The sequence below is a fragment of the Rhinolophus sinicus genome, linkage group LG11, assembly GCF_036562045.2.
Source record: "Rhinolophus sinicus isolate RSC01 linkage group LG11, ASM3656204v1, whole genome shotgun sequence".
Classification (NCBI taxonomy): Eukaryota; Metazoa; Chordata; class Mammalia; order Chiroptera; family Rhinolophidae; genus Rhinolophus; species Rhinolophus sinicus.
In genome coordinates this window covers 7718085-7742871 of record NC_133760.1, presented here as the reverse complement: position 1 = coordinate 7742871, position 24787 = coordinate 7718085, and the positions used below count along the sequence as shown (strand labels likewise).

Genomic DNA, 24787 nt, shown 5'->3' with positions numbered 1-24787 from the left:
CTGTGGTCTTCTTCCCCAAGAGCCATAATCCCAGTTTAATCATGAGAAACACATCAAACACCACTTGAGAGACATTCTACAAAATACCTGACCATTACTCCTCAGAACTGTCAAGGTCATCAAAACAAAGAAAGTCTCAGAAATTGTCATAGTCCAGAGGAGACTAAGGTGACATGATAATTAAATGTAATGTGATATCCTGGATGTGACCCTGGAACAGAAAAAGGATGTTAGATAAAAACTGAAAAATGGATGTCAGTTAATAATATTGTTTCAGGGCAACCAGATGACTCAGTTGGTTAGAGCACGAGCTCTGAGCAATGGTGTTGCTGGTTCGATTCCCACATGGGCCAGTGAGCTGCACCCTCCACAACTAGATTGAAGACAAGGAGCTGCTGCTGAGCTGCCGGAGGGGCAGCCGGATGGCTCAGTTGGTCATGTTCTCAACCACAAGTTTGCCGGGATGGTGGGCTGTGCCTGCTGCAACTGAAGATTGAAAATGGCAGCTGGAGTTGGAGCTGAGCTGCACCCTCCACAACTAGACTGAAGGACAACAACTTGGAGTTGATGGGCCCTGGAGAAGCACACTGTTCCCCAATATTCCCCAATAAAAGATTAATAATAATAATAATAATAACATTGCATCAATATTGGTTCATTCATTGTAACAAATGTACCCTACTAATGTGAAAATTCAATAATAGAGGAAACTGGGCGTGGAGTATGTGGAAACTCTGTTTTATGTTTGCAAGTTTTCTGTAATCTAAAACTACTCTAAATACGAACTTTTAAAAAACAACACAGAGGAAAAACAGAATATTAAAAATTATACAAGTAACCCAAAAGAAGACAAGAAAAGAGGAACAAGAGCAGATGGATCAAATAGGAAGCAAACAGAAAGATGGCAAACTTTAACCACACCATGATTAATCACATGTAAGTGGGCTAAACACTCCAATTAAAATACAGAGATTGTCCAGCTAGATAAAAAGGAAACCCACCTATATGCTGTCCAATAAAAAAAAAAAGTTTAAATATAAACAGAGAGTCATGTTGAAAGTAAAAGGATAGAAAAATATATACCATGCAAACAGAAAGTATAAGACTCTGGAATAGTTATACTAATATCAGACCAAGTAGATTTCAGAACAAGAAATATTACCAAAAATAAAGAGGGTTACTTCATAATTATGAAATGGTTAGTTTGTCAGGAAGACATGCCAATCATAAAAGCATATAGACTAAAGAACAGAGTTTCAATATACATGAAGCAAAATTTGACAAGTCTAAAGGGGAAAATAGACAAATCATAAGTACAGTTGGAGATTTGACACTACTCTCTCAGTAATTTCTAGAAGTAGACCAAAAAAATCAATAAAAATACAGAAGACTTGAACAACACTATTAATCAATTTGACCTAACTTTAGGCTCTATAGAATACACAACAACCACATTCTTTCCAACTTCCATAGAATAATAACAAATACATAGCACATGGCAACCCATATAACAAGTTTCAATAAATTTCAAAGGATTGAAGAATGTGTTCTCTGATCATAATGGAATTAAATTAGAAATCAATAGCAAGATATATGGAAAACATTGAGTATTTAGAAATTAAGCACACTTATAAATAATCTAGAGATCAAATGGAATTAAATTAGAAATCAATAGCAAGATATATGGAAAACATTGAGTATTTAGAAATTAAGCACACTTATAAATAATCTAGAGATCAAATGGAATTAAATTAGAAATCAATAGCAAGATATATGGAAAACATTGAGTATTTAGAAATTAAGCACACTTATAAATAATCTAGAGATCAAAGAAGAAATCACAAGGGAAATTAGAAAATATTTTGCACTCAATAAAAATAAAAATGCAACATACCAAAATTTATGGGATGCAGTTAAAGCTGTGCTTAGAGGGAAACGTATAGCTTTAAAGTGCTTATTTTAGGTAAAAACCTACCATGGATTGGAAGTGTAGTGTAGTAGTTAAGACATGAAATCTAAAACCAATCATCTCCTGTTTAAAACAATACAACAAAACAGAGGGAATTCATTTTAATAGTATATTTTATTTAACCCAATATGTTCAAAATACCTATTTTCAATATGCAGCATTAGCCCCATTTCAAGGGATCAATGGCTATGTGTGGCTAGTGGCTACCACATTGGCAGAAGAGCTCTTAAAGTACTAGAACCATCCTGGGCATGTTGGAAATGCTTTATGTGTTCGTTAAATAAACATCAAGAAAGATAAAAATTATTTCTGCAAGTCAAGAAGATAAAAGACCAAAATTCCTGGGCATATTTCCTGTGAATATACATGTATGAGACTTCTGTGTAGGGAAGCATATTTCAAACTGTGAGTTGCAATCCATTATAGGTTTGGTGGCATCAGTAGCTCACAACAAGCATCATTTCTGAAACATGAAATGAAATAGAAAAGAAAATAGAGTCTCTTGCTCATGGTAAGACTAAGTTCTGCTTCTGAAATTTTTGAAAATGTGTGTGTGTGTGTGTGTGTGTGTGTGTGTGTATGGATGGATGGATTATGATGTAAAAAGTAGCTCTTACTGTGAACCTTATTCAAAAGAGTTTGAAAGCCACCAATCAAGGATACATTTAAGAGTAGAATTGCTAGGTTAAGACTGAGCAAATGGACATGTGCAACTTGCCTGTAGAGATTGTCAAATGGCTCTCTGCGACCATGACCATGATATGGCAATGAAATTCTGTTCCTTATTTTTTCTTCTGGGGCACACAAAAAACGTGTCCGTGCCCCAGAACACACTAGTTATGTGTGAGACCCCCTAGTGATCACCTAGCAATGAGGTGAAACCATGTAGCTGGTTCCAGACAATGAAAAGTAAGCAGAAGTCACATGTGTCACTTGCACACTTAGGCTATGAGAATCTCCGGTTTCTGTCTTCCCCTGCTATGTCAACATAGAGAACTTCAGGAGAGATGAAAGAGTCCGGGTCACTGAGTCACCACATGGAGGATAGCTGTCCTGCAGAGCGTCCGAGACCCATGTGGACTGTGTGAGAGTGAGAAACTCAAATTGTGTTAACTGAGATTTTTTACAGTTGTTACTGCATTATAACCTAATGTATCTTAAATGGTACACTCACTGGAATGATTGTATCAATAAATACTCCCACCAGTATTGTAGAAGTATATCTGTCTCCCCATATTTATTAAGAAAATATTTATTGAGCACCTATTATGTTCCTGGCACTGTTTTAGGCACTGGAGATACAACAGTGAACAAAACAAAAAGATCAGACCTCGTGAAGCTTATATTCCAGTGAGAGACTCAAACTATAAATAGAATAAATAGGAACATTATACTTGAGATGGTGGCTACTCCTACGAAAAACAGTAAAAGCCAGATAAAGGGAATGGGGAGTGTTGGGTTACAATTTTAAATGGCATGGTCATGGTAGGCCATCATTGAGGACGTGTCATTTGAACAAAGACTTGAAGCTAAGACGGGGAAAAGCCACATGGCTATGCAGAGAGCATGTGAAAGAGAGGAAATAAGACAAAGGCACTGAAACAGGAGCCAGCAACAAGTGTTGGAGGAATTGCAAAGAGGTCAGTGTGGCTGTAACAGAGAGAGCAAGAGGAAGACCATAGGGAGGTGAGTTCAGGGAAATAACAGGGTCTCCAGATTGTGGGTCCAGCAATAGATAATATTGTTGGCCTTGGTGTTTGTCCAGCTGATATCAAATGGTGTGTTGTTGTCATTGTAATTTGAACTTCCCTGATTATAATGGGGTTCAGCATTAGTTTGTTGTTCATTCCTAAAGCTCAAAAGATTTGAAGATACTACCTTGGTATTTTTGCCTACCTGTAGCATAAGACAACCTGGGCCCAGGAAGTCCCCTGTAAGGTCAATAAGATCATTTCTCTGGAAAGAGGGTGCTTTGAGACTAGGGTGACCAAGTTTAGCAATTAGAAATACAGGACTCCGATTGAATTTCAGATAAACAACAAAAATATATATTTTAGTATAAGTATGTTCCATGCAACTTTTGCTCAAAAATATTACACTGAGCAAAAGAAGCCCAAAACAAACAATACATGCTATATGATTCCATTTCTGTAATACTCTGTAACGGCAAAACTAATCTCTAGTCACAGAAGCCAGAACAGTGATTGCTTGAAGGGGACAGGAATTAACTGGAAAGTGCTGCAAGGGAGCTAACTTGGGGGTGATGGAAATATTCTAGAGCTTGTCTTGGGTGGTGGTTACCCGGTTGCATGCAATTGTCAAACTCATTGAACTGAATACTTAAGATCTATAACATTTTATTGTATGTAAATTAAGCCACCCATGCAAAAAACAAAACAAAAAATGAGTCATACAGCTGACTGAACCAATCAGAGGTATGGAAGTAGGGCATGCTGATTGGTTTACGCCTGAACCTCATGGCCACTCACTGAAGTACCCACAAGAGTCATCTTCTACCAAAGCAAGCAAGAGCAGTAACTAAAAAGGAGTAGAAATGTGGGGCAAGAATATGTTTGGCTGCCATAACAAAATGATCCAAAGCAACAGTGGCTTAAGCAATATAGAGGTTTATTTCTTAAATAAAAGTTGGACACTGGGAATGGAAAAGTGAGCGGTGCTCCAGGAAATCATCAAGGTCGCGGGTGCGTATGCTCACCACCGGTCTCTCATCTAATGCCCACGATGGCTGCTCCTCCAGCTGGCAAAAGGAGAAGGAGGACATGTCCCCTCCCTTTAAGGCCATACCCAGAAGTTGCTTCATTTCTCTCTTCTTAGTCAAGCCTTTCTACCTCCTTGGTTTCATCTAATTCCAGCGGCACTAAAAGTTTCATCTGGTGGAAAAATGGAAGAAACAAGCCTGTAGGGAGCTTGTAAGAATTAAATGAGCTAATGCACACGAAGTACTTGGAACACAGTAAGCGCTCAAAGGCGTTAGTGGTAGCATATTTATTATTTCATAGCCCTAAATAATTCAGAAGATCTTTCTGGTGAAATTGAGAATCAAAAAAAGAGAAGGGGGAGAAAACAGGAGCCTGGATTCCTTTTACTTATTTGTTCAGCAAATGTTGGCTGCTCCTTGGCCTTCTCTGTTTCGGGGCCAGTGCAGATGATCAAGACAAAGTTTAGCCCAGCTCATATCCATCAGGAATTCTTTGGTTGCAAGTTACAGAAATTCAACTCAAACTCGCTTGGGATAAAAGGGAAAGTTGAATAGCTCATGTCATCACAATTCCGGCATGATGGGGTGCAGCTGGCCTTAAGAGTACCGGAGAGAGGGGAGGTGAATGCCAACGGGACTCTCACCCCATCTCTCTTTTGCTCCTCCCAGTGTCAGTTTTAATCTCTCCTCCCGGTAGGTAGGAAAATGGCCACTGACAGCTCTGAAACTATTCTTTCACAGCCTCCCCACCCTAAAGGAAAAAGCTTCTTGCCCCCAAACTCCAGATCCAAAAGCCCAGAGAAGGACTCTCATTAGCTTAGCCTACATTCTGTTGGGTGGGGGGGGGCATAATAACTGGCCCAGCTTGACTCACTTGCCCATCCCTCAGCCAATCACGGTGAGGAAGGGAGGGGCACACGAGCGAATGGCAGCTCCTATTCTAAACAAGAGAAGTAGGGGTGCATTTCTGAGCCCCGGTAAATAAATTGTCTCGGCTAACCTCATTAATTCTTTTTCCTCTTATGGCTGGAAGCTTGGAACAAGAAATGCAAGAGTCAGGTGGTTTAGAAGACGACAAGCTAATGGTTGGGAAGTATGGTTTCCCCAGTCCACCTAAGCACGAGTCCCTGCATACAGCAGGTGCCCCATTAATGTTTATTGAGGGAATGACTGAATTAATACTCTATTCTCAGAGGCTGCCCTGGGACCGCCCCAATTTCATAGACCCTGAGCTGATCAGGATTGAAGCGGGGATATGGGTCCCGCACACCCGTGCAGTGCGTCTCAGAGCGCAGACACCTGTCCCAGGGGGCGGAACCTTCAGGTGACAGACAAAACCTTGAAGACCCCGCCACCTTTTAGGACCCAGTTGGGGGCGGGGCTTCCAGACCCCAGCATTTTGGATTGCACCATCTTCCATCTGTTAGAGGGGAGATCCGAGAAATTCCTTCTGTACCTTCCGCCGGCCCTGCTCCACTCTCTGGCCACTAAGACGATGTATTTGCTTCTCTAGAAGCCACACGGTTTCCCCATTCACTTCGTTCCGCCTCACGGCTCCACGCGGCCACACGTTTCAGGCTTCCCCCACCACCACCACGCAGTGGCTCGTCCCGGTTTGACGCATTGCAGGGAAGGCCCGACCAATCGGCGCCGCGCTCTCATTTCCGCCATGGCCCGAGCCCAATAGCGGCGCGGCTCACACAAGGACTCGTCACGCGCCGCCGAGCGTGCCCCTCCGCCGTGGAGGAAAGTGGTGAGGCCACAGGGGTTGGGGGCGCGCGGCGACGGAAAGTAGTCCCGCGGCGGGTGCGTGCACGCGCGGCCAGCAGCAAACCTCGGCACTGTACCGGGAGGGAACTGGAGATCCGAGGGCTCGGCGACGCGGAGAGAGGCGCGGAGGGATCCGCGGGAGCCGCAGTGCGACGGCACGTGGGCCGGGCGGGGCGGGGCCGGGCGAGGCGGGGCGCGCGCGGCGGCCGTTGAGGGACCGTTGGGGCGGGCGGCGGCGGCGGCGAGCCCTGCGGGCAGTGAGTGTGGAGGCGCGGACGCGCGGCGGAGCTCGATCTGCTGCAGCTGCTGCCGCCGCCGGAAGAACCTTGATCCTCCCGCTCCGGACACCCCGGCCTTACCATGGTGAGTGAGGCTGGAGGGCCGCGGAGGCTGGGGACTGTGAGGCGGGCACGGCGGGGCAGGACCCCTGAGAGGGCCGGTGGACGCCTGTCCACCCTCTCTGGCCCCCAATCCGGGGCATTTGAACCCGGAGCGGGACGTTTGGGTCCAAGAAAGGGGTTTGGGGGCTTCCAAAAGCTACTTTTGGCACCAAGTGGGTTGTTTAGACCCCGAAATAGGCACCTGAGCCCTGTACCGGGGCATTTGAACCCAGGATGGAACATCAGGACCCTAAGAGGGGCGTTTGGACCCCCCCCAAGGGCTTTTGCACCCTGGATAGGGCGTTTGGTCTCTGAGGTGAACCCCAGGGAGAGAGATAAGAAACGCTGGCTGGGGAAGCCGGTTATTTGGGCCCTGATGAAGGTTTGGAGTCCTGAGAGGATGCAGGGAAGGGGGATCCAGAGGGAGGCCGCGCTGCTGGGGAGCTCCCCGAGAGGGGGCTGTGGGTAGCTGGGCCTTGGGTGGGATGGGGTTGACTTCTGCAGATCAGAGCTTTGGAGGGGGGTGGGGGTTCTCCGAAAATCAGCATTGCAGAGGAAGGAGGAGGGTGAGGCACATGTTTCGTGGAGGAAGGGCCTGGGGTGGGTGGCAGTGGAGGTTAGAAGATGCTCTTGAAACCTGCAGAGACTGAAAAGAATTGGGGTCACGGAGGTAGCTAAAAGGGGATGATGGCAAGATTGGTGTTTGCCAGTGGTGGGGCAACAGGAGCCCTCATGATTGATTTGGGGGCAGCCCGAAAAGGTTCTGAGGTTACCAGTGGGTAAAGGCTGTTGCTCTAGAAAGAGGCCGTTGGGGGGGGTTAGGGGGGCAGGCAGGATCCATAAGAGGGGGCTTTACAAGGTGAGGGGTGGGAGAGGACTTGAGCTTGGGTGGTGGGAAGTGAAATGGAAGGAAGCTTGGGGTGGGGGAGTTTGAGGAGAAAATGAATGGCAGCCAAGGTGGGCCTCGGTTTGGAGGTGGATGTGGGTAGCTCCCTGGAAGTCTCTGGGGAAAAGGCCGGGACAAAGACTGTTCAGTCTGGATGGGGAGTGGGCTGCAGAGCCAGAGGGAGTGGCTCTACGGTTCCCCTTCTCCAGGAAGAACATGGCTGGGCAGAAGGCACCCCGGCAGTTGGAGCAGGTGGGCGGAGTTGTTCAGGCCCTTATTGCGCACTGAAGTCCCATGAAATGGGGGTGAGGGATCAAAGTTTAGGATACATCAAATGACCCAGCTTTTTAAGCCTCACCCCCTGACTGCCCCTTTCAGACCAGGAGAGCTGCTTTTCCCAAACAGGAATGCTGGTTTTCTCATGATTTCCGGCTCCACTCACTGTTCTGCATCTCCTCACTTGTGCCAAATGACAGTGCAGTACAGTGTGGCGTCGGTGACAATCAGACAGCCTGTTTGTGTGGCCTCAGGGTGGGGGCTGCAGAGCTTGACCAGAGAGGACCTCCAGAGGGACCCTTTCATCAGCCTGAGGGCCACTTGCTCTGTTCAGGGCTGGTACTGAATGCTTCTGTTAATTCACACAGCTGAGCTTTGAGAGAAAACCAGCAAACTGGTTCTTTCCTACTCCCTGCCACCCACAACACCCCCAGCCCCCCCAGGCTCAGGCTCAGAACCGTGCGCAGCCTTCCTCCCTGGCAGGGCTGGGGAGAACAGGCAGCCGCTGCTGTGTATCAGATCTCAGACTTGCTGCCACAGAGCTGATGGCTCTTCTCACTGCTACCCCACTTTCTTCCAGCAGAACCTTGCAAAAGGGGTGCTGAAGCACTGGCAGGTGCCAAGAGGCCCCCCCCATCTCCCAAATCGGACCCAAACTTTGGCCCCAGCTAGTTTCTCTTTCCATTTATAATCAGCAAGGTATGGGTGGGACAAGTCACTGTTAACTAGCCTTGGACGGACTTTGGCCTGAGAACTGTGGCTCCTCCTTGGCCCTGGTGAGGGGCCCTGGCCTTGGTTTCTGAGCTCATCTAACACTGCTCTCTGGCATTGGCTGGAGGTTGGGGCAAGGCAGAGAAATAATACCCTCTTCCTTCACCCACCCCACTTTTTTTTTCATTGTCCAGCGTCTTGCTGGAACCTAAGATGAGGAATACGGAAGTAGGAGACCAGCTGGGTTATTTTGGAGACAGGTTTTGGTGCAAACTATTGATCTTCAGCTCTGCAAAGGAAAGAAGCCCTGAGAAGGGGTCCCCAGCAACAATCCCTTCTGGGCAGCTGCCATGCTTTGAGATCTGTAGCTTGGAGCTGGGACTTTCCTTCACCCAGCAGAAGAGGCGGGAGGTGGGGGAGGGTTTCCTGACCTGGAGGGAGAGTGTCTGACCAGCTCTGCAGGCCGAGCCACAGCTATTTGCAGCAACCCTAAGATAGTGTGCAGTGCCTCACCTGCACCTTCTGGCCCATCTGGGGTGGGGAGTAGCAGACACTGCCTTCGGAGCCACTCCAGGACATTCTGCAACCTGCCCCGGCCTCCGTGCCCCTTGGCCCCACACCCCTGACAGCATTGCCCAAAGGAAGGGGAGAGTTGGGCTTCCTGCCTAGTGGTGCGGTTTGGGCAGGAAGGTCCCTGGTTGGGCTAGCTTTTCCATCTAGGCCAGGGGAGAGGATGGAAGCAGGTGGCATGGCGGCCCTCCTCCCCAGACGGCTCCTCTCCTCTGATCTTCCTCTTCCCTTCCCCTGGGATTGCCTGGCCTTGGTAACCAGAGCCCATCCTCTTCTCACTTTCCCTGAACAGCTTCCTCGGTGACAGGACTTGGAGATGTGGGCCCAGGCTTTGCTCTTAGGAAACAGCGGAAGTGCGTGGAGCAAAGGGCTCATGAGCCTGGGGCTGCCTGATGGGTGTTAGGAGCCCAGTGGCCGAGGCTTTTTTTCAGGCAATAAAGAAGTGTCTCCATTTGGCCTCCGACCCTTCTCTTTAGACTTTAGACTTTTCTAGAATGTGCATATGTAGTGTTTTTCCTTTTCTACCTTCCTTCTGTCCCCTCCCTTAGCCATCTCTCCTCTGTCACCATTACTTTGATTTCCCCTCCCATTCTGCCTATTTGGGGCTTGGCTTCAAGTTCCTCTTCCCTTAGGTTTTAAAAAAAAAAGACATTTTAGACCAGTTCCAGTGTGACCAGTTCTTAATATTTGGGACAGGGTGGGGATTGTTGCTAGCTTCCATACAAGCTCTGGAACCTCTATGTAGAATAATGCAAATGCATACAACAGGGTGCATTGGTTTGGGGGGCCCTCAGACCTAAAGAAAGAACCTGCTGTAGACTTGGAGCCGCCTTCCCCTAATTATGAAAGGAAGTAAAGGAGGGGGAGCAGTCAGTCTGGACCCACTGTGGTCAGGGGAGGGTGGTACCTTCTTGGCAGCGTTTACAGAAACCAAGGAAAATTCATCTTTTCACTGCCTAAAGCTAAATCTTGGGATTCGGCCCCCACTTTCTCCTCCCCCAGAGGATCCCTGTACCTGGCTGCTTCCCAGCACACCGGCCAGGAAAAGCTAGTCTGCCCCTCCTCTGTCCCACCTCCAAACCCCGCATGCAGCAAGGGTTGGAAAGGGTTAAAAACTGCAGCGCAGCTGGGGAAGTCCTACAGCCTCTGCAGCCACTGCTGCTGCCCGCTGCAGTCCCCTCCCTGACATTTGGCCCTCCTGCCCAAAAGAAACAGGACAAAATGGTGCTCTGCGCCATCCCTGTGTGCAAGGGAGTAGAGCAACTGCCTCTAGCCTAACCGGGGTTCTTTCAGATACTCAGAGCCACCATATAGGAGAATTTTTGCCAGTTAGGTACACTGTGCTTGGACCTAGCGCCTCCAAATAGATGACACAGAAACTAGCTGGCAGCCCAGACGCCTTCCCTCTGCCCTACCCAAGGACTGGCCTGTTTCAGTTTGGAGACTTATAGAGCTGCTTGATTAGGCCTCCAGGGCAACTGCTCCCTTCACACAGCCTCTGGAGCTCCCAGCAGCAGCTTTGACACAGACAGGAACCTGCTGTGCCAATGTGGCTGGTCTGGGGCTGGAGCAGCACTTCTCCCGCACCCTGACTCAGGCATGTCCCCCCCTTGCCCAGGTGCATGGGATGCCATGTGGAGCTGGCCTCACCAACAGGGGCTGGGCTGAGCGAGGAAGGTGTAGCCCTGATGGCAGCTAGCCCTCCCGGTGACTAACTCTCTGCTTCCTGCTTTTCCAGGCTGACCAGCTGACTGAGGAGCAGATTGCAGGTGAGCTTACCTACCCCACTCCTCATCCTCCCTCAGGAGGCCTCTGCATTCCTGGCCAGGGGTAACATCTGACAGGCCAACTTGTGTGTCCCCTACGTCACCTAGTGCTCTGCCCTGTGCTTAGAATGTTAATAAGTGGCCTATAAGAGCACACCAGTGCCCCAGTGACACCCAGCCCCGTGGTCCTGACACAGGCCTTCACCGGACAGCAAGGGCTGCAGGGGGAGCTGTGCTGTCAGTCCCAGCTCCTGCCAGGTAGGCTCAGCAGGTCAGCTCCCTGCCTCCCTGTCCCACTTTAGGAGCCACCCAGGAAATGCCGGTCACTCCCACCTCTGCACTTCCCAGTTTTGCACTCCCCCTTGCACGGGCTCACACTCACCAGAAGTGCGTTTCCCGTTCTCTGCATGGCAGCAACTTCTCCTCCTTCCGTCTTAGCTCACCGGTCACCTCGGAGAGGCCTTCCCTGACTCCCTGCCACATAGACAGCCTTCCTTTACTCTCACGTCATTCTGGGGTTTTTCTTCATAGCCTTTCTGGTCGTGTGACATTATTTCATGATGTCTTTATCTGCCATACCTCCTGTCACTAGATGGGACTTCCTGGAGCTGGGGCTTTGTTTCTGTTGATCCTGCTGTACCTTCAGTGCCTAGAATCTAGTAGGTGCTCCGTAAATTGTTGTCGGCTAAATAAATGAACAAAGGAGCCGTCCCATACCTCCCAGTAAGCTGAAAGAAATCCTTGGGTCCCATCTAACTCACTTCTTTAGCCAAAAAGGTCACAGCTGCAGGAACTAGTATGTGACTGAGTGGGTTTCCAGGTCCCCCTTCCCAGACTGAACTGCCTGAGGACAGAAACCAGCTCTCGGTTTATCTCCATAGCCATGGGCCAGTCCAGTAGACAGGAGCAAAGGTCCCGAGAATGGGGCCCCTGGGCGCCAGCCACTACCCAAGCTGTAGCTTTGCGGTCAGGATCACTAGGCTATGTGATGGGTAGTGGGTGTCCAGCTTCTGTACTGGGAGGAGGCAGGAATGGACTTGCCTTCTCTCCTTTCCTCCTCAACCCTCCCTCCCACCCCACTCCCACCGCCAACACACAGAGTCACACTTTCAGCTTCTAAACTTTGGCCCCAAGTGGCTATGGAGACCCTCTGAGGCAAGCCAGAGAACTGCCTTGTTTAGTGGTCATGAGTTCAGCGTGCACACATGACTCTCCCTGCACCCCAAGAACAAGAAGGCCTCAGCACGGGGAGGTGCCATTATCCCCAAGGAGACTCACCCTCTCCCCAGGGCCCAGAGGCCCCAGAGTACAGCTCGGTTATGTGTGTGGCTCCCAGCACACGTGCCACCCACACCCCAATTCTCTGCCCTTGTGTAATACAAACACCCCACTCTCCACCCTGTCCCCATTAGCAAACTGTCCACCACCTCACCCCAGCCCACACCCTCTGGGAATAGGCTGCCAGGCATCTGTTCTCTAAAGGTTTGGGGGTAGGGAGCACCCGGTGCCAAAATGGGCCCAGTGGGAGGGCAGGAGCCACGTGCTTCTTCCCCGCTCCTGATGCGTCCCCAGCTGTGGCCTTCCCACTCAGCACCACTAGCTCCTCATCCTCCTGGCTTGGCAGCCCTCCCCTTTCCTTCCATCCCCCCACCCGCCCCACGCACCGTCCGTCAGCCGTGCTCTGCTGCTGACCACCCCCACACTGCACCACACACAGCCATTCACTCGCTCCTCTGGAAGCCGGTAGCATTGGCCCGAGGAGCTGGGCTGGTGGTACCAGTCAGGAGGGACACAGTGCCAGCCAGAGGGATTCTGTAGCCTCCCCTCTCCTTCCCAGACAGTTGACCTTGGCTGGCATACTTTAGATCGAGACTTCCCTTGGCTCTCATCCACTCCGTGATATTGGTCCGTTTCATCATTTGAGGGAGAGGCCGAAGCCAGATACCACAAAGAAGTGTAGAATTATCTAACCACAGCCGTCAGCCCATCCCCCCGCTGTCCTCACGGAGCTAGGGTGGTGGGACAGGTAGCTTTACCCGGCCCAGAGGATGTGCTCAGTAAGTTGACTGAGCGCTGAGGCGAGAGGCTGCGACCGGCACTGAAGTCGGGTTCTGGCTTCTGCAGGTGGGCCTGACCCTCGGCCTTGCTCTGTGGAGCAAGTCCGCACCCTGACGGCAGGCTTTCCCTGCGCTCCTTCACCTCTGATTCACTCCCTTTCTTCCCTCAGAGTTCAAGGAGGCCTTCTCCCTCTTTGACAAGGACGGAGATGGCACTATCACCACCAAGGAGTTGGGGACGGTGATGAGGTCCCTGGGACAGAACCCCACCGAAGCAGAGCTGCAGGACATGATTAATGAGGTGGACGCGGATGGTGAGTCCCGTGGCGCGGGTGGGCAGCCCCCTCCTGGTCCGCCCTCCAAGCACAGGGCATCTTCCTCGGGGTGATGGAGGTCATCTCCCAGAGGCCAGGCCGCGGGCGTTTCGAGCTCCCTCCCCACCTTCCAGGGAACGGGACCATTGACTTCCCGGAGTTCCTGACCATGATGGCCCGAAAGATGAAGGATACCGACAGCGAGGAGGAGATCCGAGAGGCCTTCCGTGTCTTTGACAAGGTGAGCAGTCCTTTCCCAGAGTGCTTGGGACTCTGGTGAGGGACGCACAGCACAGCTGGAGCCACTGAGTCACCGCTCCCGGGAGGCCTGGGTCCCAATGCCAGCCCCACAGGAAGCTCCTGCCCTGCTCCCCCTCTCCCACTGCCCCCGGGGAAGACCAGCCAACTGCCTCGAGCTCAGAGCCTTTACCTGACCCCCAACACCAGGATGGCAACGGCTACATCAGCGCAGCAGAGCTGCGTCACGTAATGACGAACCTGGGTGAGAAGCTGACCGATGAGGAAGTGGATGAGATGATCAGAGAGGCCGACATCGACGGAGACGGCCAGGTCAATTATGAAGGTGAGCTGGAGCAAGGCTCGGGGTCCCTCGTGTCAGGGAGGGCCCCGCTCCCCTGCTGACCTCCCTCCTCCGCTTCCTTCCAGAGTTTGTACAGATGATGACTGCAAAGTGAGCGCCCGGGCAGCTGGTGATGCCCGTTCTCTTGATCTCTCTTCTCGCGCGCACTCTCTTCAACACTCCCTGCGTACCCCGGTTCTAACAAACACCAATCGGTTGACTGAGAATCTGAAAAAGCAACAAAAGATTTGTCCCAAGCTGCATGACTGCCCTTTCTCCCTCCTCCCTGAGTCTCCTTTCATGCCCCTCATCTCTTCCTTTTGCCCTGTCCCCTTCCATTCACCTCTTCCAAGGCCTGATGCATTCATAAGATAACCCCTCCCATCCCCCCAGGGGAGCCTCTGCCCTCCTCCTCCAGCCCGGGTGGCTCTCCTCCGTTTAGGTTTGTTTCCTTTGGTTTGTCATCTTATTTTGGGTGCTGGGGTGGCTGCCAGCCCTGTCTCGGGACCTGCTAGGGAGGGGACAAGGCCTTCACCCAGGCCGAAGAGCATGCCTACGCCATTGCATGCAACCAGCCCTGTGATTCCGTGTGCAAATCCCAGCAGCCTTTGGGGCAGGGGTGCGGAGAGAGGCATTCCAGAAGGACTGGGCGGAGTGAGGAGTTGTGTTGGCTGGATGTGGCCCCAGAGAGGGTCGAGGGGCAAGGGAGTCTTGGAAGCTGGCATTCTTTTACCACTTGAGGGGGCCAACTCACAGAAGGGGACGGACCGAGTGGACAACACTCAGACCCCACTGGCTGCTATTCTGAAATCATCTGATTGGCTTCTCGATGCTGGGCTGGGTGGGGGCTGCTCACTTGGCCACTCTGCAGATTGTACCTGCCCGTGTCCCTAAAGCGATCTCAAGCTGTTCTGTAAATACCTGGTGCTAACATCCCACGCGCTCCCTCATGACACACCCGCCCCCCCGCGTTGAGGTCCCCTCAAAGGAACCAATGTGGGGATGGTCGCTTTGTAATGTGCTGGTTGTTTTTCATTTATGCCCCTGAAAACTTTAAATTTTGTCTAAAACCATGCTGGGCTAGCTAGTGGGTGGGGAGAGGGAAGATGTACCCCACCACGCCCGCCCTGGAGAGAATATACCTGCAATAAACAGTCTTGTCTGCTAGCTGCCAGGAGCAGCCTGTGATGGCTCTGCTTCCCAGTCAGCGGCCCCCCCCTCCATGGTGACTTGCCGGCTCCCTCACCTGTGCTGTCTCTGTGCCCTCTTCTCCCCCGCCGCGCCCGCCTGCCCCCCCCCCCCCCTCTGCAGCGGACAGCATGATCCGTGACCTTGCTTCTGACTGTGGGACGAGTAAGTTAATGTGGGCAGTTCGCTCGTCTGGATTCTGTTTTCCTTTTTCTGTTCTTTTCATCTGCCCCCTACCCCCACCCCCAGGTTGTTCAAGTGGCTTTTCCTGGGACCTGCCCAGCTTTGAGAATCTCTTGTCATCCACCCTCTGGCACCCAGCCTCCAGGGGAGGGGGGGCATAGTTGGAGACCCAGCCAAGAGCTGAGGGTCAGGGCAGGTAGGCATGAGGCTGTGGACATTTTCGGAGTGTTTTGGTTTGGGTTTTGTTTCTTTTTAAACCGGGCAATATTGTGTTCAGTTCAAGCTGTGAAGAAAAATATATATCAATGTTTTCCAATAAAATACAGTGACTACCTGATGGGCTCTGGCCCTCTTGTCTTGGTTTCTGGGCTTGCTCCCACACGGACCCTGCAGCCGAGGCCTGGAAGAGCCTTTCTTCCATGCTCCCTCCAAAGATGGATTCTCATCACTGCGACCAGTGGGGGGCCCGTGAGCTGGAGTTCAGGTCCCAGCCAGCGAGGCCGCTCAGGTTTGAGTGCTCACCACACATCAGCACGGGACGTGCACATGTGAGAGACCAAGCCCACCCTTGGGGGGTGGGGGGACATCAGACAAAAACAAGTCCTCAGGTTCGCAAAGGCGGGGCAGATCTTGGGAGCCTAGGCCCAGTGGGGGGTTCTCAGCAGGGTGCTCTGGGGACAGGGTGGCATTCACTGAGTGAGTCGCTGTCAGTTGGGCAGCCTAAGTGTGCCGTGTGGTCCTGAGCTCATGGAGCTTCAGTCCCCTCCAGGAGAGGGCCCAGGACGGAGACGTGAAACAAAAGCCCAAAACAACCACAAATTACAGAAAGCTCCTTAACTTTCCCAGGGGTAAGGGATATAAAGAAGAAAGGCCTGCGATCCAGAGCAGTGCTGTAGGGGAGGGATATAACAATGGGGGTGGGGGGTTTTCCCAAAATACTCATCCCCCACCCACAGGGCTCGGGGAATGAACAGTTAACTGTGTAACTTCTGAGCTGCTTACACTTGACCACAGAGGTTGGACAGGAGTCAAGCAGAGACAAGAGTTCAGTGGAATAAAGACTCCTGCCTTCTGTTCATCTTCACCTGGCCTTGGAAGGATGGAGAAGCCTGGCAGGGCCCACCCAACCTCAGGGGCCTTCCTTGTGGCAGAGATTTGGCCTGGGAAGCATCTTCCACAGAGCCCAAGCACTGGGAGAGGAAGTTGGGAGCAGCAAGCCATTTTTCCAGAGCCCCAGTGTCTGTGCCCTGATTTTCTGCATCTGGTTGTGGTTGGGCTTTTGGCACAGTAAGGCAGTGGGTGTAATGGATGAGAGCAGCTGACCACTGGCTCCAGCACCGAACTGCCTCTCTGGCCTCAAGCAGATGACTGGTCCTGACCTCAATGCCTCTGGCTGTAGAATGGGGGCATAATAGCACCTGCCTCCTGGGGCTGAGTCAAGGACTGAATGAGCCAGAAGAACAAGGCCTGGGGTCCAGTGAATGCCCAGTGAGCATTCGGCATTCTATGTGGGGTGTTTCCTACCTCACAGATTCTCTTCGAAGTTCTACATCCATGATCTTGAGTCCTTCAAGCAACCATTGGGGCTGGATTCAATTAGTCCCCATTTTGCAGCCTAGGAAACTGAGGCCCAGAGAAATGAAGAGACAACTCCAAGGTTATTAAGTCAAAAGTGGCACAGCTGGAATTTGAACGAGATCTGACCCCAAGTAGTCCATGCTCAGTTGCCCAGTTTTAGAGTAAAGGGTCTTTTAAAAAAAAGGAGGCAGGGCCGGTCCAGTGGCTCAGGTGTTTGGAGTGCCGTGCTCCTAACTCCGAGGTAGCTGGGTCGATTCCCACATGGGCCTGTGAGCTGCGCCCTCTACAGCTAAGATTGTGAACAACAGCCCTCCCTGGAGCTGGGCTGCCGTGAGCAGCCGAGGGACTGCCTCAGTAGAGCGCAAGGCTCAATACCAGCATGGGACAGGGAGCTGTGTCCTACACACAACTAGACTGAGAAACAACGGCTTGAACTGCGGGGCAGGGGGGACGCGGAAGAAAGGGGAAATTTAAGAAAAAAGGCAGGCCAGAGAGAGCCAGTTAGGCTGAGGTCACAGTGGTGGGATCTGAGGTGGGAGCTGCCCTTTCAGCCTCCAGGAGACCTGTGGAAAAGTCTGGCCTCGTAGTTGACAGGAAGACAGATTTTGGTGACCCACAGAATTGGGCTCCAGGCCGTGTGACCACGCAGTGAGTTCACTTCTCGGCCTCAGTTTACTAGTCTGCAAAATGGAGAATGATCTATAAAAGGATCATAAAATATCCCTCTTGGAGGGTTGCGCCAAACATTTTGTAAGCATCATCTTATTTAAGTCTCATCCAGGCCAGATTGAGTCCTAATAAAATTCACCTATTTGTGGTGGGCATGAGGTAAGTTAATACCGAGATCTGACAGTACAGGAATGGTGGCCCAGGCAAGGAAAGTCTCTGGCACCACACTTCCTGCAAGTGGCTGAGCTGGGTCTCAAAACCCCAGATCACTCGGATCCCAACACCCATGCTTTTACCCACCACCTCCCAGTGCCCGAACGTCTCTACTGCCTGTCATCATTTTCCCTTCGGGCCCTGTGGTTTGAAAGACTTTTACTCCCAGACAGGCTGCATTATTAAATAATTATAACTTCCTTCTCCCATTCTTTATTAATCAAAGACACATAGACAGCACTCAGAGCTTCTAATGGACCCTGGGCAGGCACTGAAGGGAGCTGACTCTGGCCCAAAGCAGAGGTGCTTGCAGTGAAGATCGTTTCCAGTTCAGGCTCACAGATCTGTGGGACCAGCTCAAAACCTGTCCTGACAAGGTGACTAGATGAGGGGACACACTGGGAAGTGCCCAACCAGCACCCAAACTATGGAAATCCAGGTTCCCCCTCACTTCCCAAGGGCAATGGCTCTGGGGCCACTTCTAAATGTCACTCCCAGTGTGACCAGCAGGTGGGGCAATGACTACAGAAATCCCTGTGAACTGCAACTCCCAAGGACCAGCCAGGGTGTGTATGTGTGTGTGCTAAGTCCCATCTGTGGGCCAGGCCCGGAGCTAGGAAAACAGAAATGCATAACGAAATGAAGTTAAAAATGAATAAAGTCTCCTAATATGTCACTTCTTGACCCCCCAGCCCAGACTAGGGCAAGTGCCTCATATGTGTTCTCACAGATCCTTGCACTGTGCTGTCTTGGTACATATCACAGCTCATCAGTTTGTATATTTGCTGCCTATTGCAATACATATTTCTGTGATTACTAAATTGTCACCCCACTGAGTACAGCATTAGGAATAGAGACAGTGGAAATGTAACAGCTGTATGCAATGTCAGAGGGGTAGTATATTGGGGGAGAGGGGTATTTGTGAGGAATATAAATGGTAAATGTCTTAACTATTACATTGTTTTGTACTCCTGAAACTAATAAAATAAAAAGAACACTGGAAAAAAAATTGTCACCCCACTGGATCGTGAGTGAGGGAGGGCCAAGGCAGTGTCACTGCTACATCTCCAGTAGGCACACAGCAGCCAAGGGCCCAGAGTAGGTTCAAGGGGATCTGTTGAATTAATAAATAGAGAACCGAAAGAAGAGAGGCACTTGAGGCCAGAGCTAAAACTGTGACCACAACAGAAACCCGCCTCTTGGCTCTCTTTCTTCCAATCCTCAGCTGTCCCCTCCTCCAAGAAGCCCTCCCTGATGTCTCCCTAGATTCTCCCTCCATGACCTCCAGCCCTGTCTGCCTGACTGTGAGCCCCAGGAGGGCAGGGCCAGGGCTGTCTCTGTCACTGCCATGTCCGCAGCATCACATGGACAAGACCTGTCCTACAGTCAGCCCACAATAAGAGCCTGCTGAGTGAATGAATGTCTGTACGAGGCAGGCTGCAGTGAGTGTCACCATGCAGCCTAAAAAGCACTGAGCACACTTGAGAGAGGAGTGATTAAGTCTTCAAGGAGGAGGAGGAGTTTAAGCAGGCTCTTGAAGGGCCAGGGTGCTTTTGACGGATGGAGAAGGGGAAGAACACTGTTCCAGGAAGGATGAACTCAATTAGCAAAGAGGTGGAGGCCCAAAAGGTCACCGGCTGTTTGGGGAAAATTTGGTTGTCTGCTGTGGCTGAGCAGAGCCCGTGGGAGTTGACCCTTGGCCTCCAGGCCATGGGAGCCCTTGGAGCTTTGCAGGCAGGGGAGTGACCACTCAGACAGGACCTTCCAGACAGGACCTTGGCAGCTAGCAGGATGCACGGGCAGTCGGGTCAGGACATCCTCCAGTAGGAGATGAGTTCCCAAATCATCCCTGAGGGGCTGCGGGTGGACAGGGTGGGAGTTGTTTGAATCCCCCTGACCTGGCAGACAGTATAGACATCCAGGCCAGAGTGGTGGGGGTCTGAGATAAACAGTGGGATGCAGAGGAGGGGGCGAATTCCTGAGATTTTAGGCCTGGTGGGTAACAGCCACCAGAAAACCCGCTTCAACACTTTATCCTCCCCTCCCCTTAATCCGCATCTGAAAAATGGTCACGGTAATAGCACCCCCCTCAGGCCAGGATGCTGTGGGTTCCAATGCCCAGCCCTGCACTGGCATTTAAGGAGATCTAAGATGGACAGAACTGACCCACCTTTGGAGGCCTCACAGAAAGAGGAGGGGAGTGGCCCCTAGGGTTCATGCCTGGGCAAGCAGGCCCCTTCTCTCTGCTGCCACCTCTCTGCAGCCCCCTCCTCCCTATTCCTTCTCCACCTCCCTCCAGGAGTCCCTTTGGGTCAGTTCCCACTGATTCTGGGCCATTTTTGCTTTTTGTATGTGTCAACTTTATCATTAAATTCAACCAATATAATATTACTTTGTCAAGACTGCTGTAAAAGTTTCTATGCACTCAATTTTTTTTTAGTATTACAGTTTTATTTATTACTGTGGTAAAACACCCATAACATAAAATGTATCATTTTAACCATTTTAAATTGTATCCTTCAGACACATTTAGTACATTCACAATGTTATGAAACCATCACTGTCTAGTTCCAGAACGTTTTCTTCACCCCAAAAGGAAGCCCTGAACCCATTTGGTTGTCATCTTGACAGATTTTTAACTCTCCCAGGCACCCCTTGTTCTTCTTTAATGTGATTTGAAACATAGTAACTGAAAAATAGTCAAAACAATGGAGCAAAGCATTGCTTTGTTGTCAAACTACATTTGCCCAGATAGCAAAAGATAAGGCCAGTGGCAATAACAGCAGTGTTTACTGTAGGCTGTGCTCCAGACCTTGTGCTAAATTGCTTTTCAGGGGGAATCACTTCATCCTCAGCATAACCTTGTAAGCTAAGTACTAGGTTATGATCGCCCTTCTATGTAAAAGGAAGCCAAGGTACAGAGAGGCAGTCACCAGCCCAACAAGTGCTGGGCTCCAGAGATAGACCAACTCCACCGCAGGCTGTGCGTGCTTTCTTCTTGCTGTGTGACCCGGGGCTGGTGATTGCCCCCTCTGGGCCTGGATTTCCACATGTGTAGAAAGGCTCTAAAAATAGGCTGGAGTGAGAGGAGGCACCTCGTATGGAGAACGACTCGCTGATGTTAGCTGCTGTAGAAGGCTCTGGCCTTGCGTACCCCACCCTTCCCCAGGTGTGGATTTATTGTTTTAACCCAGGAGCAAGTGAGAAAGAGGAACTGGGGCTGGCAGGGGTGGGGACAAGCCGGGGTGAGGGTGGTGCTTTCCCATTCACCCTCCTACCACCCTAAGCACCACTTCCTTTCATGCCAGTTGGCTCACTCTGAAGCACCCTCAATTCTGAGGTTTCTGAGGGCAAGGGATGGCAACCATCGAGGGGATGGGTGGAAGGCTAGAAATCACTCAGCAGAATCCAGGTTGGGGCAGAGACTGGTCTGTGTTCCCAGCACCTGGCAGAGTCAGTGTACACTATTTGTTGAATGAATGAATGAATGAATGAATGAATGAATGAATGAATGAATGAAATTTTTGTGAGGGCTCCAAGGACACATGAGGTGAGGTTGGCTTTGTCAGGAGGCAGCTACTTATTTGAAGACAGACAAAGGACTTAGGTCTGTGTTCTTGGGCTGTACCTGGGATTTGCCCACACCCGTGGTCCCCCCACCCCCATGCACCCAAAGTCCATATCTTAAGACTACCAAGCCACACAATGCAGCATCTCCCCTTCCTCCCGCCTCTCCTGGGGCGGCGCAGGACTCCCAAGTGTGATGGAGAATCAGAAGGGAGGAGAGGCAGGGAGGGAGTCCCTGGCTCTTGGAGTGGCCTGGGAGATGGCAGGATCATCCCCTGGGGATTTGGGATGGGCAGCTGGGGCACTCTGAATGGATAGGCACCAGCGTAGGAACACAAATCCTAGCAGACCCAAGTGCACAGGAGCTCCTGGGAACTTTTCTGCCTTCTAAATATTTAGACAGTGAGATGGATGGCCAAGTGAGGGCCAGACCAGGCCGGCCAGGCCACTGGTTATTTTGAGAGAACTGTTCTTGTGCTGTAAGAGAAATCTTCCCTCCCTCACTCCCTCTTGTCCCAGAGCCTGTTGTGGCCACCCTGAAGGAGAAGAAATAGCAGCTGGTCACCCCCTGAATTCAGAGGTTCAAGGGTTCTGGCAGGCCAGGGCTCCAGGATCCGTCCCTCTGATCACCTATCTGCAGCCACCAGCCATGCCCCTGATTATCTAGCTTCTGCTCCCGGAAGACAGGGCAGGAGATTACGGGGTAGCCTACATGTCAGCAGAGGGAGCAGGCTGCCGTGGACCCCACTTTGGATGGTGGTCCCATGGTGCTGCCAGATGGCTGTGTCGGAGGCAGGTGTGACCCCTGAGCCTCACCCCAGGCTGACAAAGGCACCCAGTTCCCCTCCTTGCTCCCAAGAGTGGTGGGGGCCCTTGGGTCCTTCCTCCCTGAGGCCGGCTGGGAGAGGGGGTTCTGCGAGTGGCTGTGGGCAAGGCTGGGGCAGAGGCAGCAGAACCAGAGCTTGAGGCGCTGGAAGACGGCCTTGCGGAAAAGGATGAAGACCCAGGGGTCCAGGATGGGGTTGAAGGCGTTGAAACGGAAGGCCAGCAGGTCCCCCATCTCACTGCTGTCTGGAGTGATGGCCTGGGTGAAGCCGCGGATCTGAGGACACAGTGAGGGCATCAAGAAGCACCCACCTCCCCACACCCCACCACATCCTCACTCCCTTTCACCCACTTGCTTGCTGCAGAAATAAGAGAGGGGAAAGAGATAAAATGACAACTCAGAGATAAATGCATCCGGGGAGCAGAGACACAAAAGCCTCAGGAAATAGCCAGCAGAGGCCTAGAGAGTGAGTGATGGGGTGGGTCCTGTGGCTGTGCCTGGGTGCGTCTACCCACAGCTTCCAGCCCCTGAGTCATGGTAATCCCCTAAACATTTGATGACCCTCAAATCTAGCCCAGCCTTACATTTTACAGAAAGAGAAACTGAGGCCCAGGTACAGGTGGATGACGGGGTGCCTCGGTACTTCAATAAGGAAAAGGCTGAGTGGACTCCTCCAGGAAAGGGGTGAAGCTGGGAGAGTCCATGGGCACTCAGAGGGTGGGGCTGGGGTAGGGAAGTTTGGGGGGTGGGGTAGTGGGGAGCTCAGACTTTGGAATCAAAAGAGCCCGGGGTCCAGACCTGACTCTGTGCGATCATGGGCAAGAGACATTTGCCCCTTGTCTATAAAACTGGTGACAAGACAGAAGCTTTGTCCTGTTTGGTGGTAAATGGAAAATGAGAGCATAGGTCATTTTAAAGACGATCTGAAAAAAGATTTGTAAACCATTGAGCACAGGGCAGACATAGAGCAAGTGCTCGATGAATCGTGGCTCTTATTATCATTAATGGGTAGGGGAAGGTTGAGCGTGCACTTGAGGGGGGGCTGGAGATGTGGGGAGGGTATTCAAGGGGTCAGGAGGGGTCAAATGGGGCAGAAGCAACTGGGGAGAGATGTCTCCAAAAACTCAGGAGTTGTTTGACTGTGGCCAGAGCCCCTGAGCTCTTTGAGTCTCGGTTTCCCCATCCATGAAATGGGCACAAACAATTGAGGACCCTCCCAGTGCCCACCCCAGCTGCAGAGGGGACTCACCGTGAGAGGCAGGGAGCACACAGCCATGATGCCCGTCATGAGGGCCAGCAGAATCAGATGGTCAACCTCGTCCTCACCCTGCCGGGGGCTGGGGACAAGCGATCCCTGGTGGCGCCTCTGCTGGCGGTACATGCGGCAGAGGCTGAGGGTGACGGAGCCGTTGCAGAGGACGATGGCGGCCACCAGCAGGGCCACGAGGCTGGCGTAGGCCAGGGAAAAGGCGCAGCCGCCCAGCTGGGCGGAGCGCATGCGGATGAAGCACCAGCTGCCTGGGCAGTACTGCTGGTGTTGGCCCAGGCCCAGCAGGGGCAACGAGCAGAAGAGGGTGCAGAAGGCGTAGATGGCGGGCAGCGCCAGGCGTGCGCAGCGGGGCCCGTCCAGCTGGGCGTAGAGGTAGGGGTGGCTGAGCGCCAGGCAGCGTTCCACAGCCATGGCGCACAGGATGAGCGTGGAAGCCAGGCCGAAGAAGGTCATGGCGAAGGCGAAGGCGTCGCACAGCACCGGGCGGCCCCAGGCCAGGCCCAGCAGCGAGCTGTTGCGGGCGTAGGCCACGAACACCGCTGGGCTCAGGAAACACGTGCCCAGCAGGTCGGTGGCCGCCAGTCCAGTGACCAGCACGGCAAATGCAGAGGGGCGTGACCGCCGCCGTACCCCCAGGATGCCCAGTGCCAGCCCGTTGCCCACTACACCGGCCACAAACATCAGGGTGCTGGTGGCCGGGCCCACCGAGTCCCTCACGTAGGTAAGGTTCCTGCACGAGTCTGCCATCCCGGCCTCTGTCTGCCGGCCTGGACTGGAGGGGCCCCAAGAGTGGGAGGTAGGGGGTAATGGGGAGCCGTCTGCCCTTAGGGCCACTCAGATGCCCACCGCCCACCTCCCCATGGTCCTGATGGCAGCAGAGAGGGTGGGTGGGTGGGGTGTCTCCCAGTCAACCCACACTTCTTGTGCGTCTGCCTATCTGTCTATGCTTCTCTCCCTTCCGTCTTCCCCAGTCTCTCCCTCTCTCTCTGCCCCCCTTTCTTTCCTTCTCTGTCTCTGTTTCCTCCTTCCTTCTCCAGGTCCTAGTTGTTTCCTTCTGTCTCTCCGTCTCTTACTATCTCTGTCTCTGTCCCCTCCCCTGCCCAACCCCTTTGTCTCTCCCTCCTTCCCTCTCTCTCCCCACCCCCCACTGCTTTCTATCCCCTTCTCTGCATTTCTGCTTTTGCAGCCCCTCCTCACCGCACCTCTGCTGGCTCTCTCAGTCCCTCCTCTGTCCCCTCATGCCTGGTCTGGTCTGGTCTCGCTGCTGTCTGTGAGGTCTCCCTGTGACAGCTCTC

General features: G+C 52.0%; 2 protein-coding genes and 1 long non-coding RNA gene across 3 annotated transcripts; 1 reads left to right on the top strand and 2 right to left on the bottom strand.

Moving 5' to 3' along the window:
• Positions 1-4580: 4580 nt before the first annotated feature.
• LOC141567730 (uncharacterized) lies at positions 4581-6441 on the bottom strand. The gene is made up of 2 exons (XR_012490566.1): positions 6145-6441; positions 4581-4860 (listed from the first exon to the last, which is right to left on the bottom strand). It is a non-coding gene; the product is annotated as an uncharacterized LOC141567730 (long non-coding RNA).
• Positions 6442-6613: 172 nt separating this feature from the next.
• CALM3 (calmodulin 3) lies at positions 6614-15706 on the top strand. Its single transcript, XM_019752615.2, has 6 exons — positions 6614-6821; positions 11020-11050; positions 13275-13418; positions 13553-13659; positions 13866-14001; positions 14085-15706. Exons 1-6 carry the CDS (start codon positions 6819-6821, stop codon positions 14111-14113), a joined length of 450 nt encoding a protein of 149 aa, XP_019608174.1. The 5' UTR covers positions 6614-6818; the 3' UTR covers positions 14114-15706.
• Positions 15707-20600: 4894 nt separating this feature from the next.
• PTGIR (prostaglandin I2 receptor) lies at positions 20601-24787 on the bottom strand. Its single transcript, XM_074316223.1, has 2 exons — positions 23472-24787; positions 20601-22498 (listed from the first exon to the last, which is right to left on the bottom strand). Exons 1-2 carry the CDS (start codon positions 24237-24239, stop codon positions 22112-22114), a joined length of 1155 nt encoding a protein of 384 aa, XP_074172324.1. The 5' UTR covers positions 24240-24787; the 3' UTR covers positions 20601-22111.